Source organism: Panicum virgatum, chromosome 9N (assembly GCF_016808335.1).
Source record: "Panicum virgatum strain AP13 chromosome 9N, P.virgatum_v5, whole genome shotgun sequence".
Lineage (NCBI taxonomy): Eukaryota > Viridiplantae > Streptophyta > Magnoliopsida > Poales > Poaceae > Panicum > Panicum virgatum.
This window is the reverse complement of record NC_053153.1, coordinates 72,199,263-72,217,162: the sequence shown is the minus strand read 5'-3', so window position 1 is coordinate 72,217,162 and position 17,900 is coordinate 72,199,263. Positions and strand designations below refer to the sequence as shown.

At 47.0% G+C, this 17,900-nt stretch overlaps 1 protein-coding gene and 1 pseudogene across 3 annotated transcripts; one reads left to right on the top strand and one right to left on the bottom strand.

The window, feature by feature from the left end:
- Positions 1-6,277: 6,277 nt before the first annotated feature.
- LOC120690495 lies at positions 6,278-7,960 on the bottom strand (annotated as a pseudogene).
- Positions 7,961-12,152: 4,192 nt separating this feature from the next.
- LOC120690493 lies at positions 12,153-17,617 on the top strand. Of its 3 annotated transcripts, none has more exons than XM_039973159.1 (8): positions 12,153-12,954; positions 13,701-13,799; positions 14,757-14,860; positions 14,988-15,105; positions 15,464-15,574; positions 15,659-15,992; positions 16,476-16,668; positions 16,777-17,617. In XM_039973159.1, exons 1-8 carry the CDS (start codon positions 12,459-12,461, stop codon positions 17,239-17,241), a joined length of 1,920 nt encoding a protein of 639 aa, XP_039829093.1. In that variant the 5' UTR covers positions 12,153-12,458; the 3' UTR covers positions 17,242-17,617. The 3 variants fall into 3 exon arrangements, with proteins under 3 accessions (XP_039829093.1, XP_039829091.1, XP_039829092.1); XM_039973158.1 differs by having other exon boundaries at positions 12,158-12,954; positions 15,659-15,771; positions 15,841-15,992; positions 16,476-17,617; XM_039973157.1 differs by having other exon boundaries at positions 12,155-12,954; positions 16,476-17,617.
- The last annotated feature ends 283 nt before the right edge of the window (positions 17,618-17,900 follow it).

Genomic DNA, 17,900 nt, shown 5'->3' with positions numbered 1-17,900 from the left:
CATTATTTAGTTACGATAGATTTTATTTTGTGCACCTCCATACGTATTCAATATATGTTTAGTGGAACTATTTGTTTGTGAATTGATGTTTTTATCTTTTCCATCATACATGAATATATAGTGACATATATAGTGGGTAGTATTTTTATATAAATAATAATATAAATAATATATTAATAATGATTGAAATAGTAATTTTAGAATTTTATATTGGTGCACTTTAATATATTATTGTAATTATATAATTTAGATTCAGATTTATGAGTAATTTAACTTGTAATAATAATGACGTAATTGAATAATTTATATGCAAATTTAGAGGGGTATTTGTATTATTTTTATAATGGCATATGTGGGTAATTTAGATACATGTTTAGGGGTTACTTTAATCTATTTTCATAATGACAGAGGTGGGTAATTTATTAGAAAATATAACAGATCCGATGATTATAATAATTAGAGTTGTTGAATTGATGGCTGGATGTTTTTGATTTCTGTGAGAATTTATAGGATTTCTCAATTTTTTCAAAGTGTCCACCTAGGATCCTAGGCAGGGGCGGGCCCAAAGGGTATTCATGGGTATGCATTGAATACCCATTGTTTTTGCTAATCACTGGTATTCAAAAGTTATAATTAGCTATAAATGTTAAAAATAGATGTATAATGGTAGATATTGCCAATTTTGAATACCCATTGTTCAGTTGCTGGGCCCGCCACTGATCCTAGGTGGCTTTATGTAAAGGCTTCAAAGGAGCCTCCAATTAGTAATAAATCACGGTTAGCATCGCAAGCAAAAAAAAAAGTTTCTTCCTCCAAAAGGAAGAGAAATTTCACGTCAAATACGACGCTGACACTATCCAAAACTGCAGATTGTTCGTCGACGGCGAAACTACTTTCTGTCTGTCTCTTTTTGTCTAGGGGAAAGATAATTTTAGCACCAACTTGCATGCACATCTCGGCCCAAAAGACTAAAAAACGAGATAATGTGCACATGCTGACGAGGCCGAATCGAGGCGATATGAGAAGCCGTCGCCAGTTCTGGCCTGTCCGAGCTGTGAGCTCTGATTCGGCCAGGAATAGAAAACGCCGCCGGGATCCAACCACGAGGCCCCGTCTCGTCTCGTCGTCATCTCGTCGCCCGATGGAGCGCCGCCAGGGTCCCATCGCTGGGCATCGACCGGCTGGAGATGCACCCTGCCCTATCCTGCCCACTACAATCAGCATTCAGCACATGGTTTGTCCAGATTTTTCAATGGAGCAAAACGCGGCAGCAAATCAAATCGAAGAGCCCGAACGATTGGGCTTTCGAGCGGAAAGCTTGGATTGTAGTAGCAGCCACTGCCAAAAATGCCAAGCATCTACAAGCGGATTGAAAAATGCCACCCGCCGGGACCGGGAGTCAGAACTCGGAAGGAATCCAATCCAAGTCATCGGCTATCGCCGCCCATCACTCCAGTTCGCTGCGTAGCTCACCAACTCCTTTGATCGCTCCAATAATGCGCGCACAGCCCGCAGATCGCATTAGCTCCGCCGGCTGCTGGCTGCAAGCGGTGGCGGGCTCTATAGGAGTTTAATGCACAATCGAGAGTGTAGCCAATAGCAACCGCCGCAACACCTCTTCATCCGCCAGATCAGTCGTTTCACGAGCCATTCGCTCCACTCTCTTTTCTGCTTTCTCTCTCTGCCACATAGAATTTCATCGGCTTCCCACCTCTTCATAATATTTGCTCCTACCGCCGCGGTTTCTCTTTTCTAATAGCATTGTCACTCGCTCGGTGTGGATGACACGAAAGCACAACAATTTTGAGGCTAGGGGTATAGTTTTCCATCAGGCCCGAGGCCCATGGGCCGGCCCGAAGCACGAGAATTGGGCCCGGTACACGGCCCGGCCCGGCACGGGCGTCGTGCCGTGCCCAGGCCGCGCCGCAGGCACGTGGGCCGGCCCGGCCCGGCGCGGTTAGCGGCCGGCCCGGCCCGGCACGGTTAGCGGCCGGCTCGACTCGGCACGTGGGCTGGCCCGTGAGCACGAAGCCCACGTAGCCCGCCAGCCCGAGCCGGCCGGCCACATATAAGGGGGAGGGGGCGGGCGCCGGTAACCCTAGCCCCCCCTCCATTCCCCGCCCACTTGGCTCTTCTGCGGCTCCGCCTCGTCTCCTCCGCGGCTCCGTGCTACGCCTCTCCGCCTCCCCCGCTCCTCGCCCGATCCGCTCCACCCCGAGTCCCCGTCCTCCACCCCACCTCTCCGGCGTAGATCCGCCGCTCTCCGACCTCCTCCTGTCGCGCGGATCGCCGGTGACCCTAGCCCCCTCCATTCCCGCCCGCCTGGCCGCCGCCTCGTCTCCTCCGCCTCTCCGCCTCCCCCGCTCCTCGCCAGATCCGCTCCACCCCGACCTCCACCACACCTCTCCGGCGTAGATCCGCCGCTCTCCGACCTCCTCCTGTCGCGCGGATCGCCGGTAACCCTAGCCCCCTCCATTCCCCGCCCGCCTGGCCGCCGCCTCGTCTCCTCCGCCTCTCCGCCTCCCCCGCTCCTCGCCAGATCCGCTCCACCCCGACCTGCACCCCACCTCTCCGGCGTAGATCCGCCGCTCTCCGACCTCCTCCGCCTCTCCTAGGCCAGATCCGCCGCTCCAGTGGACCTCCTCCGACTCTACTCGGCCAGATCCGCCGCTCCCCTCAGGCCCTTACCTCCTCCCCTCTACTTTCTTCGACTTCTTCCTCACGAATCCTCCTCTCCCCTCTTTGCGAGTCTGTGTGGCCTGCAACTCCGGTGAGGGCGTCGACGGCAACTTCGGTCTTCGGTGCTCCGGCCAAAGGTAAGTTAGAACTCGCCTTTCTTCTCCTTCTTCCTCACGAATCCCCCTCACAGATGTTCCTCCTTGTGCAGGCCGTGAGGGACCGAAGACCGGCGATGGCCGCCGCCGACTCCTACAACAATGAGTTGCGGTCGATGGGCTTTCGCGGAGATGATGAGGATGACCTGTCTGCGGATGCCGCTGTGCTGTTTGGCAGCAATGCTGCCATTGACTTGGATCCAGAAGGCCTTCCTCAGGGGACCGCCGCTGGATCTGGCACTGGCAGTGCGAGCACCGCCGCTGCACTGAGTCTGGCTCGACCAGGAAGAGGAGGGTGTCCACCTCCAAAGTATGGAAAGACTTTGATGAGATCTATGAGGTAATTGATGGTAAGGAACGTCGAACTGGTGCTAGATGCAAGTATTGCAAGAAAAACCTCACTGGTAAATCAATCCATGGTACTGGTCACTTGAAGCGGCACATTCCTATATGCCCTGTTTTGAAATCTCGTAATGCCATGACTCAATCTCAACTTAAGTTTAATCCTGATGGCTCTGTGCACCTTTGGGAGTACAAACCAAAAGTAGCTTGTACTGAGTTGTGTAGGTTAATTGCTCGTCTTGACTTGCCTATTTGCATTGGTGAGTCTGGTGCTTTTGAAGAGTACATTACTACTGCTCATAATCCTAAATTTGCTAAGATATCTAGGCAAACAACCACTAGAGATTTTGCCAAGTACTTCACTAAACGTCGAGCTCAGCTTGTTGAGTGCTTGAAGTCTGTATCCTCTATTGCTCTTACTTCTGAAATATGGTCTGGCAATGCTAAGGAGGATTACCTTAGTGTGGTTGCTCATTTTGTGAATGCTGATTGGCAACTAGAGAAAAGGATCTTAGGTCTCAGGTTGATTGATGTGTCTCACAATGTCGAGAATATTGCTGAGCGTATTACTTCTGTTATTGTTGATTATGGGTTAACTGATAAAATCTTTGCTGTTACACTGGACAATGCTGCTGCTAACACTAGGGCTATTAATCAACTTAATCATGTTTTGTCTGGTTATGTTGGTAGCTTGTTCCTGCATCAAAGATGTGCTTTTCATATCATAAATCTTATTGTTAAGGCTGGTCTTGAAGTGTTTAAGCCAATGCTTGGTGCATTTAGATCTGCTATATCATTTCTAAACTCATCTAACCAGCGCATTGCTGCATACAAGTCATATTGCATTGCTGTTGGTGAAAGACCTTGCAAGTTTGGTTTGGATATGGATGTGAGTTGGAATTCTACTTATTTTATGTTAAAACATCTCCTGCCCCATAAGGCCACATTCTCTGTTTTCATCACTACTCAGCATCCTTTAGTTGATGGTCAACCACTCCTGACAGACCAGCACTGGTATGTTGCTGATTTTTTTTTGAATTCCTTGAACAGTTCTATGATTCCACTGTTGTTATGTCTGGTGTTTATTACCCCACATCTCCATTAATATTGCATCATGTTCTTGAGATAGCTAGCCATCTAAATAATTATGAAAATGATAGAGACTTAAGATCAGTTGTGGTTCCTATGAAAGATAAGTTCTTGCAATACTGGTGTGACATACCCATGCTTTACTCCTTTGCATTTATACTAGACCCTAGGGCTAAGCTGAAAGGTTTCACCAATGTTCTTAGACTTCTATCTCAGCTTAATGGTAATGATTACTCATGCTACTTGACTGAGGTAAAGGCTGAGTTGTCTGTTATTTTTGCTAAGTATGGTGAGAAGTTTGGTGGTGTAAGGTTGCAAAGGGCAGCCCAATCAGGCCCTACAGGTAATAGAAAAACTGCTTGGGGAAGAATCTTTGGTTGTGAAATTTCTTCTTCTGGTTCTAGTTTGTCTAGTATTACTCTTGGTTCTGTTACTAGTCTTGGTTCTGGTTCTACTTCCTCCTTGCATAGAAGAACCTCTGCTAGTGCTCTGTTGCAAGCTGCAACTTCTGATGCTTCTCTATCATCTGGTTCTGAATTGTCTGCCTACCTGGACAGTGATACTGTTAACCAGTATGATGATGATTTCAATATCTTGAACTGGTGGCATGAGCATAAGCTATCATATCCTGTTCTTTCAATTCTAGCTAGAGATGTAATGACTGTTCCTGTTTCAACAATATCATCAAAATCTGCATTTAGTATGACTGGCAGGATTATCGATGAGCGACGACGGCGTCTGGGCCCTGAGGTCATGGAGATGTTGGCTCTGATTAAGGACTGGGAGCAAGCCGATGCAGGACTTCAGCATCTCATAGAGGATGAAGAACTTGAAGAATCATTTGAAAACTTATATCTAGATGTTGAATCTGTATAACTATGTAGTGTGTACTGTGGACTGTGGACTTGAACTTGTGATGAACATTTGAACACTTAGAGCTGGCTGTACTCTTTTTCTTTGTAGGGTTTTGTCCTCACGAGATGTGGGGTTTTACCTACAAAAGTTTTTAACGAGGTAGCACCCAAAACAGCTCAATTTAATAAATTTGTTATCATGAAATGTGCTTCTGTTTTGTGATCTATTTGTGAATTTGAATCTTAGATTTGAAATTTTGAAATCATTCTGAGTTGAGGGAGTGACGGTCTGGTGCAGATGCCTAGCCGGGCTCGGGCTGGCACGGCCCACGAAGCTCGCCTGGCATATCGGGCCGGCCCGGCACGCCAAAGAGGCCCCCGTGTCGTGCTCGTGCACAGCGCTCGGCACGTGGGCCGGCCCGGCCCGGCCCGGCACGATTAGTTATACGGGCTAATCGTGCCGGGCCTAATCGTGCCGGGCCGGGTCGGGCCGGGCTCGGCCTGTTGGACAACTATAACCCGGGGTCCACTCAATTTTTTTTCCCCGATTTGGACGCGCCTCCAAGCGCCACAAGCCATCGTCAGAAAGCAGGAATACCCGGAGCGGAAAGGTTTGCGGGCGTGTGGGGGACCTGACCTCGTTGTCAATCTCTCGATACCTGAAGAGCATGCAGGCTGTTAGAAAATATTTTCTCAAAGACATCATCTCCCCTCCCGAGCCGCAATTGCTTCCCAAGCAACTCTATTGGGTCATCTTCAGCTGGCAACACCGATGTACTGTATTCATCACTGCTTGAGTGAAAACTAAACCCAAGGACATGCACTCTAGCACATCGTATGTCAAAGCCACATTGATCATAGGAAAACCAATACATGTTATCAGAGGCTGGCATAGGAATATAAGATTTTTGCTCAGTTGGTTCACAGCTCAATGATGTCTGAGAGAGAAAAGTAAGGAGTTTTGGATCCTCATTATAAGCACGGTCTCTAGTGAACCAAAGAGTCAGGGTGAGCCTTTCCCCTTCAGTCATCTGTAAGGCAAAACTTGCTGTAATTTGTTGGTAAACACGAAAGGGCATACAAGACACTACAAAAAGGGCGAAAAAAATAGTTGATAACAACATGGTTGCCAAGAATTGAGTTTTCCCAAAAAAAAAAGACAAGGAAAAAGCTTCAATAATTATAGATAATGAAATGCTGTAAGTTCACAATTGCCAGTAGCTCATGAAAGAGTCGATATGCATCCATGTATACACTAAAAACAAAAGAAAGGAAACATTTAAATAATGCAGACAACAGAAATGTACCTCGGTTACACAATGGACATTACGGTTATCAGCAGTGTAGATGATAACATCCTGGAAAAAAAACTTATCATCAAACTTTACATAATTACCCAATAACAATTTACCAGTAAACAAATACGTGTCCTTCATAAGAAAAGTATTCTGCACATGGATCAAAGAGTGTGTTTGGTAAAAATTTGCATGAAAACTTTTTGGTCCTTTGACCATTAATTAAGAGTATTAAATAAAGTCTAATTACAAAACCAGCCACCAGCTACCAGCCAGTCAGCAGTACTGTTCTCTCATAACAAATCAGCACCAGCGAACACAACGATTAATGGCTTCAACAGAGTGTGCCATAATTATCAATAGGAACAGCAGATTCAACATATATAGGAAAAAGCTCACGCTGAACTGATGGAAATCCGAGGAGAAAAAAGATTGGTCCTGACTGTGAATGCCCTTTGCCTAAGATAAGGCTTATTATCATCACTATGCCATCCAATAGAAGCTCCCTTACACCAACTGCATAGCAAACAGACAGGGTTTCAATATCAGGAACATATAGTGCCAGCTACTGAAAGGGCATTCAGATATGATAATCCAACATTTAAGGATGCACATTTACCCTTAATATGGTGAAACAATAGCATACATCTTATGCCCTGTACGTGCAAACTATGCAATCTCATTATAAATTAACCATCATGCTTCGAACAAATCTATCACAATAAGGCTCAAACGAATCAGCATGGCATCAAATCATTGTCAGCACTGCCCAATACCGTATTCAATTCAGAACATATAAGACTATAAGCCCACAGTAGTATTTCCACTTCATGATAGTAAGTACTTGATACCAGCTGGAAATTTAATCTACACCAGCCTTTTGCTGTACCTCCACAGAATAGATCACACTCCACACATTTTCAGTAAACAAGAACGTCAGTTTTGACCAACATACCTAAGCTCGCTGTAAATAAGCACCCGTATTTACATCGCACGAGATTTTGCATCCCTATTAACTCAAATGCTGATGCTAAACTGATTGAACCAAGTCGATAGTAAGAGACATGCACGTTAGCGAGAGCAGAGCACCTGATGAGCCCGGTGAACTCGACGAAGACATCGAAGAGGCAGTCGAAGAAGGACTCCACGGCGTCGCGGAGGCGCTCGCGAACGGGCACGAACGGGAGCAGGAGGTGGCCGCAGCCGGTGGCCGCCAGGTGCGGCAGCGACGTCGACACCACCGACGGGCGGTACCCGGCGGCGCCGGCTCCGGTGCACGAACTCCAGCTCCTGCCGCGCGCGCGCGCACAGCGTCAGTCAAAACGACGGAGACCGAGCCGAGCAGCTAAGGTTTAGGGTTCTGAGAAGCTTTAGAGGAAGAGGGGGTTGGATGAGGAGGGCGAGAGCACCTTGCAGGTCTCGCGGGAGAGGAAGCCACGGAGGAGAACGCGGGGGTGGTCCCCGGCGGCCCGCGGCGGCGAGGCGGTGGTGCTGGCCATTGCTGTCGGTTTGATGCTTTGAGCTCGCTGATACTGGGAGTCAAAAGAGAGAAGAGAAAAGGAAAGGCCCAAGGGGACAATATCTTGGACAGTTGGACTCTTATTGGGCCCAGATAGGGTGTGCTGCATTGAACGGACCCGCCGCACTCATCTGAAAAAACAAATGGACCGGACCTGAATCTTCCAGGAGAAGAGAGAGCATATCCGTTGCAGCTGCCTCCTGGCCTTGCTGGCCCAAGGCTAGGGAATGTACTAGAGCCCATGCTCCCCGATTCGGACGCCCAGCAACGACATCGCTGCTCCCTACAGAGTCCAGCCCTCTTCGCTTAACTGCGTGTCCGTGTCAAACGAGGACGGCAGTTGTGCACACGGTCATGATTTTTCATTGTTTTGAGAGCATGAGAGGTAACGTCTTCTCCTCTTTCTGTGCTGTTCTCATGACCCATTATAGACCAGAAAAAATCGATCAAACCTTCAGGTCGATGAATGTTGGTACAAAGACTAGCGCTGCATGCGACATAGTTAGGGGTGTTTAGTTGCGCTCCGTAAAATTTTTGAAAAGGCATATTTCTACATTTGAAGTACTAAATATAGACTAATCACAAAAATAATTACAGAATTCGTCTGTAAATCGAGAGACGAATCTAATGAGCCTAATTAATCTGTCATTAGAGGCTGTTACTGTAGCATTGCTGTAGCAATTTAGCGCCTGATTACAGTCTAATTAGGTTCATTAGATTCGTCTCGCCATTTACAGACAGCAGTCGCAATGCGTTTTTTATTTCATCTAGATTTAAATCTCCATGCAGGTGCCGGAAATTTTTTTTGGAATTTTGAATTTTGTAACTAAACACGGGCTTACCAAACTTTTGGTCGTGGTCTACCTGGTCTCGTTCTCCCTGCAGTCTGCAGTACTTACACTTCTAAAACCAGAGGGGTTCAATGCTTCATCATTTCAAACGCGCCCAAAAGCCCAAAAGGCTCATTTTTTGTGTGTGTGAGCTTGTGCAGCAAAGGAAGTAATATAAACAACGACCGAGTGAAACCTTCTTTACAGCCAAAAGCAGCGGTTATTTCTCTGCCTGTCATCATGCCATGATTTTAAATAGCGGGCTATGGTAAATAGCGGCATATTTTTTTCCGATGCTAAGAGGCTATAGCGGAAGCTATAACGGGCTATAGCAAATAGCGGTTTACTACTAATTCATGAAAAATACAAGTAATAGATGCACAAAAACATAGTAATTAGCGAATTTCATAAATATAAATATGTTTGTAGGGCTACGAAAATATTACTTAAGTTGACAATACAATAAAAATATACAATCAAATATTCATTTGCCCAAAAGACCTAAACAGTAGCATTGAGCTAATGATAAGGCTATAGCGGCGCTAAAGCTACGGCATTTAGCACAGCTATGACTCAATTTAGCGTCCATAGCGGCACAAATACAAATAGTGTAGCGGAGACTCTCTTAAAAAGCTATAGCGGAGCTATAGCCCGCTATTTAAAACCAAAATGTGTTGCACACATATAGTAAAAAATTGCGGTTAAAACTTTGTATGTAAAAGGAAAGGTGGAAAACAAGTCGTTTGAATATGTGACTCCACGTCGCGTTCCATCCGCGTGCTTCAGCAATTCTCTTGAGAAAAACGTTCCCATCGACCGTGTGCAAGGCTGCAAAAGCACAGTTTATTTTTAATTCAATCCGTACCAGTAACACGCCGGTGACGTTACTACTGGGTTAGTAAAACCTTTGAACCCGTCCACGGCACCTGGTCAATCCCCCGCACCTGGTGCACGGCGCAAATGGCAATGGCAGCCGCTTAATCACTGACTTTGATGTCCACGCCATAAAAAAGTTTGACTTGGATCGAACCCCGTCCCGTTCCGCGCCTGTTGCCGAACACAGAAAAGTTCCCGCCCCGTTCCGTGCACCTTCAACAAACAAGGTAAACTAAACAAGATTGCTCCGCAAGCAACCAACCCCCGCCCGCGCGCTTTCCCGTCCCCGCCGCAACGTGCCAAGTGCCAACCCATCACATCGGCCATCCGCCGGCACCCGCGACACCGGCAGGCGGCACGGCAGCCAGCGGCCGCCGCCCCACCTGGCCACCTCACACCGACCTGCCGAATCCGCCATGCCGCGGATTGCCCCGCTCCCGCCCTTTTATCCGTGGTAAAAAAAAAAGGAGCCGCCTTTTTTCTCGAGCCGAATCGGATCGGACGCGAAGTTCCCCGCCACGGCACCGGCTTTTTGCCATTAAAAATGAGCACGGGCGCGGGAAACACACCTCTGCCGTCTGTTTGTGCCGTGGCGGCTGCCGCGCGGTGAGCCGGTGACAGAAGCAGTCGCCCGCTCGGATCGCTCTCCCCTATTGGGCCGGAACGGACGAGACCGGACCGGGCGGGCTCCCCGCCTTGATGCCCTTCCGCGGGGGCGCCGTGCCGTCGCGGAGCGCCCAACCGGGAACGCGCCAAGCCGAAACCCAGGTGCGTTTTCTTCAAAAAAAAAAAACCAGGTGCGGGGTTGCCCGAGTCAGCACGGGATCTCATCTCGGAAACGAACTCCGCTTCTACCCTCCCAGCCGATGCTGACGCGCGGGCGCCGCACCGTCGCGGCTGACGGGTGGGGGCGCCCGCCAAGTGAGACGGACAGATGGGGGTGGCGTAAAGGTTGGGCCTGCCTCCCTGCCGTCTCCTGTCCCGTGCCCCGGTGCCCCATGCTTCAACTTTTCGGTCGAATTTCGCAGAAATTTCGGTGTTTCTTTCGTTTTCATTAGTTACTGGGAAGTGAAATTCCGGTATTTTTTGTTTTCAAATTTAAAAATTCAAAAATATTTATAAAAAATTCGAAAAAAATAAGATAAAAAACTATGTGTTCTTCTGAGCAAATAGGACTAGAACACACTCAAATCTAAGATCATTTGCTAGGCTAAAATTGCATTTTAGTTGAAAAACAAGGTTATTTGTAGTTTAATGAGGTAGAATTTATAGCTTTTTAGTATCCGACGCAGCTTGACATTTCTCCAGACCCCTCCTCGCTCTATACAAATTACATTTTAGGAATTCTCTATATAAATTGAATAAAAAAAATTCAAACACTGTCACATGAATTGATAACCAATTCAAATCATGTTTGTCCTGGATTTAAAACAATTTTCAATTGGATCAACCAATGTCCCTGAAATTTAATAGGCATATCCGCAATAACAAGAATAATAAAAATCTAGTTGAGACCTAAGAGAGAAAATGGAAGTTGTCACATGAAATGACAAGACTTTTAATTGGTAGTTTTTGAAATAATTAAATAACTTTCAAACCATTGCTCAAATGAAAAAGTTCCTGAAACAAAAGTTGTAGATCTCGAAAAACTGAACAAAGTTGGTATTCAAAAGTTTTTTATTTGACCTCCGAAACAGTACGAAAATCATAACAGACATCATTTTCCGGTCGAAATCACCGAAATTTCGGTCGAAGTCACCGAAATTTCGGTCGGAATTCACCGAAATTTTGTTTTTTGAATTTGAATTCTCTTTCCGTTCGGAATTAGCAAAATTCGGCGAAATTTCGGCCGAAATTTCGTTTCCGGGAGTTGGCGGGATTAGGTGGAAAAAACGAAAAGGTGAACCCTGTGGCCCATCCCCCACCGCGCAACAACCCGCGTTAAATGTGGGGGCCGCTGCAACCGACACCCCACCACGGCCGCCCGGCCGGCATCGGGCCGTCCGTCCGTCCTGGGTCGCGCGGATCTCGGCGCGTCCGCCCCGGCCGGCCGGATGCGGCCGCCACTGCCCGGTGGGGCCTCGGTCCGGCGGACAGGCGTGAAGACACCAGCATGGCTATGGCCCACGTGTCGGCCAGGCCATGAGATTTGAGCAGCTACCACTCCCCGCTCCCCGCCACGGCTGCCCCCCCGCCCGCCGCATTGTAACGGCAGGGGTCAATGCCAAATTGTCTCGACAAGCAGAGGCACGCGCTACCAGCCAGCCAGAACGCAGCAGCGACTCTGACAGGCGGGTCCTCGGTCCACCAGCCGAGCACCAGGGAGATAACGGCGAGCCAACAACCAGCCGGCTCCCGTTACCACCAGCACCAGCGGCTCCGGCCGCCGCCTACCCGCCGCTTCCCGATCGCCGACGCCGACAGGCGGTCCCCGGACCCATCTGTCGGCGGCTCGGCTCCGGATAGTCGTTCGGTTTCCACCGGGACACCGCGTCCTACTCCGCCCCGCCTCCAGTTTCGCGAATCTTCGGTGCCCCAGATCCGGCTCTCCTCTCCGCTTCACATCTCTGCCCGGCCGCCTCCTCCTCCTCCTCTCTCCTCGCTCCTCACACTGTTACTTGTACTGCTGCCACTAGCCGAGCCTCTGCCATCCCCTCTCTCTCGCCTCCATTCCTACACCACCAGCAGCACCAGAGACAAAAACAACTTTGGGAGGAAAAATATACAGCAAAACCCTAGATCTCTCTGCCCCCTCGGCATTGCTGGTTGGGTGCGCCTTTCTATGAGCGCGGGCCCCCGGTGGTGAGGGACGCACGGCGATGGCCAACGCCGCCGCCGTCATCGCCTCCCCGGCGCCCGGCGCCGCCGCGGCAGAGCCCGCCGGCTGGCTCATGGACGAGCGCGACGGCTTCATCTCCTGGCTGCGCGGCGAGTTCGCGGCCGCCAACGCCATCATCGACCTCCTCGTCGTCCACCTCCGCGGCGTCGGCGACCCGGGCGAGTACGACCACGTCGCCGCAGCCGTGCTGCAGCGCCGCCACCACTGGGCGCCCGTGATCCACATGCAGCAGTTCTTCCCCGTCGCCGACGTCGCCTTCGCGCTCCAGCAGGCCGGCTGGCGCCGCCGCGCGCAGCCTGCGCAGGCGCACGGGGCTGCCGCGTCGCAGAACGCGCCGCCGCCGCCGCCCTCTCGCCGCCCAGCGTTCTCGCAGTCCCACCACTCCCACCATCACCATCGCCACGGCGGCGGCCACTATCGCCCCGATCCAGCGCGCGGCGGCGGCGCGGTTGCGTCGGCTGGATCCGATAAAGATGGTGAGACGAGATGTCTTGGTGTGATATCGTGCTCTTCTTTTCTTTGTTTGGTGGTAGTGTAGTGTCTGTTCTGTTGTTACACAAAGAGGTTGCTTTTTTTCCCCTCTCGGTTGGGCCACAAAACGGTACGGTCCATCAGACGCATTTGTGGTGTTCATTTGATTTACTTGTTTGCTAATTGGCTCTCACGTCTTCAAGATATCGAGCCAATGATGTGCTTGTTGCCAAAATGCTGTTCCCAATTAGTACATGTTGGTGTGGTCATCTCAAGTTGCTGGAGCCTAGTTGCTTCTGACTTGTTTCTGTTTTGATTAAAAAAATCCGGAGATCTTAAAAGGGCAACCTTTAAGCGTCATGTATTGTGTGGTTCTGTACCATTGCCAAGTGGGGAGGCCCTAAAGATACTGATAATGTTATCCAGAAATAGCTTTCAGTGTTACATATGTATGAGCACGTGCAAAATTATTTATAGATACTTCATGTGGAAACTGTTCTTTCTGAGCATCTCATAGTTCTGATCGTTCCTCAATGGGGTGAGCTTGTATATTCTTTTGTTGGCTTTGAGTTGCAATTTATGTAGTGGTGGCATATTTGAATCTTATAATAAAGGATTTGCATCCGAAGGTCAAATTCTGCTTAAACTGTAACTCATTTAATGCATTATTATGTTCCCTGTTTGCAAGTGACAAATTCCTGAGCAATTAGTTTCTTAAAATACTCTCTCATGTGCCCATGGCACCTTCTAGGACGTGAAGCTCATAATCACAAGGAAGGGAAGGTGCTGAAAGAAATGGAGAACATGGTTGACACTAAAAGCTTGTGGTTGGATTCTCCTAAAATTGATGGTACGCATGCAGACTTATGCATACACGTGTTTTCTTTTGCGTTTTCATTTGTTTAAAGCAGCATGTTGCATCATATTGTCGTCACTGATCCATTGGAAATGCTTTGGGGCTTGGGCACTGAAAAACGAAATTCTCGTGTACCACTTATTGATATAAACACATGGCATTTTTTTTTTCTGTTACCACATTCCTTGTTTCATTATTTTATTTTGTTTAAGTATTTCCATAAAATTTATTGAGATGGCATAAGTTGCCTACTCAGCTCAAAAAGTTTCGTGCCTTTGGATAAATTACAGATAACTAAATACTGGCTAACAATGTTCAAGCTCTAACCTGTTTGTAAATAAACAAAGCAGCTAGGCAGTACTGTGACGAAACAGCCGGCGGCGAAGCTTAGTCATGAGTTCGTGGCCAAGGTGGTCATGGCTGCCCTTGCTACTAGAAAATTTCTTTAGTCAGTATTGAACTTCACCGTGTATCGACTGAATTTTGAGCAATTTTCGTACCCAAGCTCTGCTGCAGTGCCGCTGGAAACAGCTGAAACTTCTACTAGTACCTACACAGTAACTAGTTGATGTGTAGTTCTTGTGACCTTGTCTATCGTTCAGTTTTGCATCAGTTGGTGTACAAGAATTATGGTCCATTTTATGATTATCGTTCAAATGACCCATGGGCACATCTGGATCATGCTCATTTGTGTGGAAATTGCTAAATGTAACTATTCCATATTTGCAACCTCAGATTTTGGGTGAGGAGATTAATGTAAAAAAATATGCCTGAACTTGACCTCCTTAACTTTCTCTTGATTGGCATAACCTAGTGTTGCTATATTCCTGGTTATGCTCTTTTTCTGAATCAGTGGTGCCTTATGAAGTCTGGAAGATTGTGATTAAAAATTAAAGGGTTCAATAGGTTCCTATGGTTTCTAAACATGGCCTTGTATTATGTATTTTGTAGAAGGTGAGAAAAATTCAAAGCTGCCAGCTGTTTCCGATGGAAGCAGCAAAGGGGTTCCAACTCCTGTAGAGTATTCAACCAATGAAATCATTGATGGCAAGACGGTATGTTAGTCAAACAAATCAGAATTTTGATGGGAATATTCTGCTTTCCCTTTCATGTTATACAGACATCTTAAAGAGTTTTTGAACTGCATTACTTATAATGGAGTATAATATTGTGTTCCTTTAGGTTAATTTTGTTGAAGGGCTCAAGGTTTATGAAGGGTTGGTAAATGTTACCGAGACAAACAAGATTCTTTCTTTAGTTAATGAAACAAAAGCTTCTTTCCGGCGAGGGGGTCTTGAAGGTAATCTTTTAAATGTTTGTTCTTTCCTTTTGGTGATCATCTTGCATTAGAAGTTATTTGGTTGTGTGCTTATTACTTTATGTGCGTGCAGTATCCTATTTGGAGTGTGTCTGTCTATTGTTTCACTTTCACTATATCCAATTTGAATCTATATCTATATGTATAGCACAAACCAAGAGATTTATCAATTACCAGTGTTAAGTTGAAAATGCAGAAAAAAAATAGGTTATGGATAATATTGTCTCTTGTCGGCATTTTACATTTCTGTTAACTGAATATGTCTATATCATTATGCACCAGAGAGTTAGTTATCTATCTGGGTTTTTGTCAAATCATGTTATTTTATTTGATGAAACAGCTGGGCAGACCGTTATAATTGGTAAGAGACCATTGAAGGGTCATGGAAGGGAAATTGTTCAGATGGGTGTTCCTATCATCGAAGGCCCTCCTGATGACGAGAATCAAAGAGGTAGGTCAAGCTTGTACTGCAGTACCTCATACTAGTATGTCATATTTTCCATGACAACCTTTGTACCTTTAAATGTGAGTCCAGAGACAAGGGTGGTGGCGATTCCTGGGCTGCTGCATGATCTGTTTGATCGCTTGTCTCAGCAGGAAATTATACCTTTCAAACCAGATTATTGTGTTATCGACTTCTTCAATGAGGTAATTTTCTTTCATAACTGTCGTAGCTTAAAATCGGCCCTAGGTATGATTGAATGCTTTTTCTTCCAGGGAGACTATACTCATCCTCACCACTCCCCTCCTTGGTATGGTAGACCTGTTTGTACGCTCTGCTTAACAGACTGTGATATGGTGTTTGGCCGAGCTATATCAGGAGAACGAGGTGATTATAGAGGTCCCCTGAAGCTCACGCTCTCAACTGGGTAAACCTCTCCCTGTAATCTGTGTTTTCTGTTACATTTGACTCATAAATAGTTCAAACTGTTGACAAACTCTGGCTTGATTGTTAATCCATCATTCTCTTTAATACACTATGAACTTAAGTTTCTGGTAATGGAAGCAACGGTTTAGCTGGTTAGTACTTCAAATGGAGTTGGAAACTATGTGGTGCATTTTATTAGTAGGTATATTTGGCGAATCTGAGCTATGCCAAAAGTGCCTACCCCAACTTGCTTGGGACAAAAGGCTATGTTGTTGTTGAGCTATGCCAAGTGTCATTTTTTGTTGATCGAGTGGGAATTAAATACAAAAATATAGGTAAGGCATCTGATTTGTAACAAAACAACTCGTGCTATATTTCTTAGCTGTTATCCATCTTTGGTTTTCAAAGGTAGTTTAATGCAACACAAGACATTATGCATGCTTGTTGTGTAAGCTTCCTAAATAGTATCGTCTCTCAACTGCAGGTCGCTTCTACTCCTGGAAGGGAAAAGTGCTGACGTTGCAAAACAAGCTATTCCTTGCACACGTAAGCAGCGAATCCTACTGAGTTTTGGAAAATCTGTAGCAAGAAAGTGCATTCCATCTGAAAGTGCTTGGTTAACTCCCCCATTGACAACTCCTACGCTGTGGGGTCCATCATCAAGGCCGGCTAACTTGGTACGCCATCCCCAAAGTCCGAAACACTTTGGATATGCTCCTGCTAGTGGTGTTCTTCCAGCTCCAGCTGTTGGACCTCATCACGTCTCTCCATCTGATGGAATGCAGCCACTATTTGTAGCCCCTGCTCCTGTTTCTGCTGCGGCCATTCCATTCACGCCAAACACAACAACGACATGGGTACCAGAAGCTACTCCAAGGCCTGCCCCACCACGATTCCCTGGTCCTGGTACAGGGGTCTTCCTTCCTCCTGGATCAGGCCACCCACTGCCTCACCAGATGATGCCAGCATCTCAAGGCCACGGTGAACCTAACTCTCCACAAGGTTCATCATCTGCTTACCTGCAGAACAAGATCGCCGGCAAGGAGGTGTCTAATGGTCATCTTTCCCCAAAGAGCTCGCCAACAAACAAATCTTACACAACCGAGGAGAAAGCAGAATGTAATGGGAGCTCAAATGGTGGCAGCAGCTTTGCAGAAGAAAAGTCAGCTGTAGGCAAGGGACAGCAGAATGGTAGTCTGAAGGATGTTGGGAGTAGCAAGGTCCAGCCGCATGGACAAGCCTCTAAATAGAGGGGGAGTTACAGTACATAGACAACAGAAACTGAAGAGATCAGGAGACTTGGATTTTTCAGGCGGTGATATCACGGAAGCATGCAGAGATTTGCAGAGGTCTTTCACGGCAACTCTCGTAACCTTGACAAGAAACCTTGGTGTCAAGTTCCTAAGACTGAAAACTCTGTCTTAAATTTTGTAGCTGCTCTGTAGCAAACTGGATTTATCAAGCTGCCTTAAGTTATCGTCAGCTATCATTACCCGAATGTGGGACTGTTCCTTGGGCAGTGAAAACCATTTCTGATGTATTTTGTTGCCGTAATCTTAAGCCAACACATCGGAAATGGAAAAAATGGGGGAGAGACTTATTGCATGAGTATGGTCCTTATTAACTCTTTGCATCGTGATCTACTGATCTTGGATGCATCTGTAGCTGACTACTCATGGCCATAGTTCCCTGCCAATGTTTGGGTCTGCTACAGATGTATGTGTATCCGTGCAAGGTATACTTAAATATGAAATGCGAAGAAGCGATGGTTTTGTTACAGTTGGTGAGGCAGACGAAATTTTTTGCGAAAGTTTGTTATGAGCTAGTCCCAGCTTAGTTGCCCTCGGTGATTCATCTTTGTTATGCTGTATTTTTGTTCGTAGGAATCTCAGTGCCTCGAGAAGGAAAT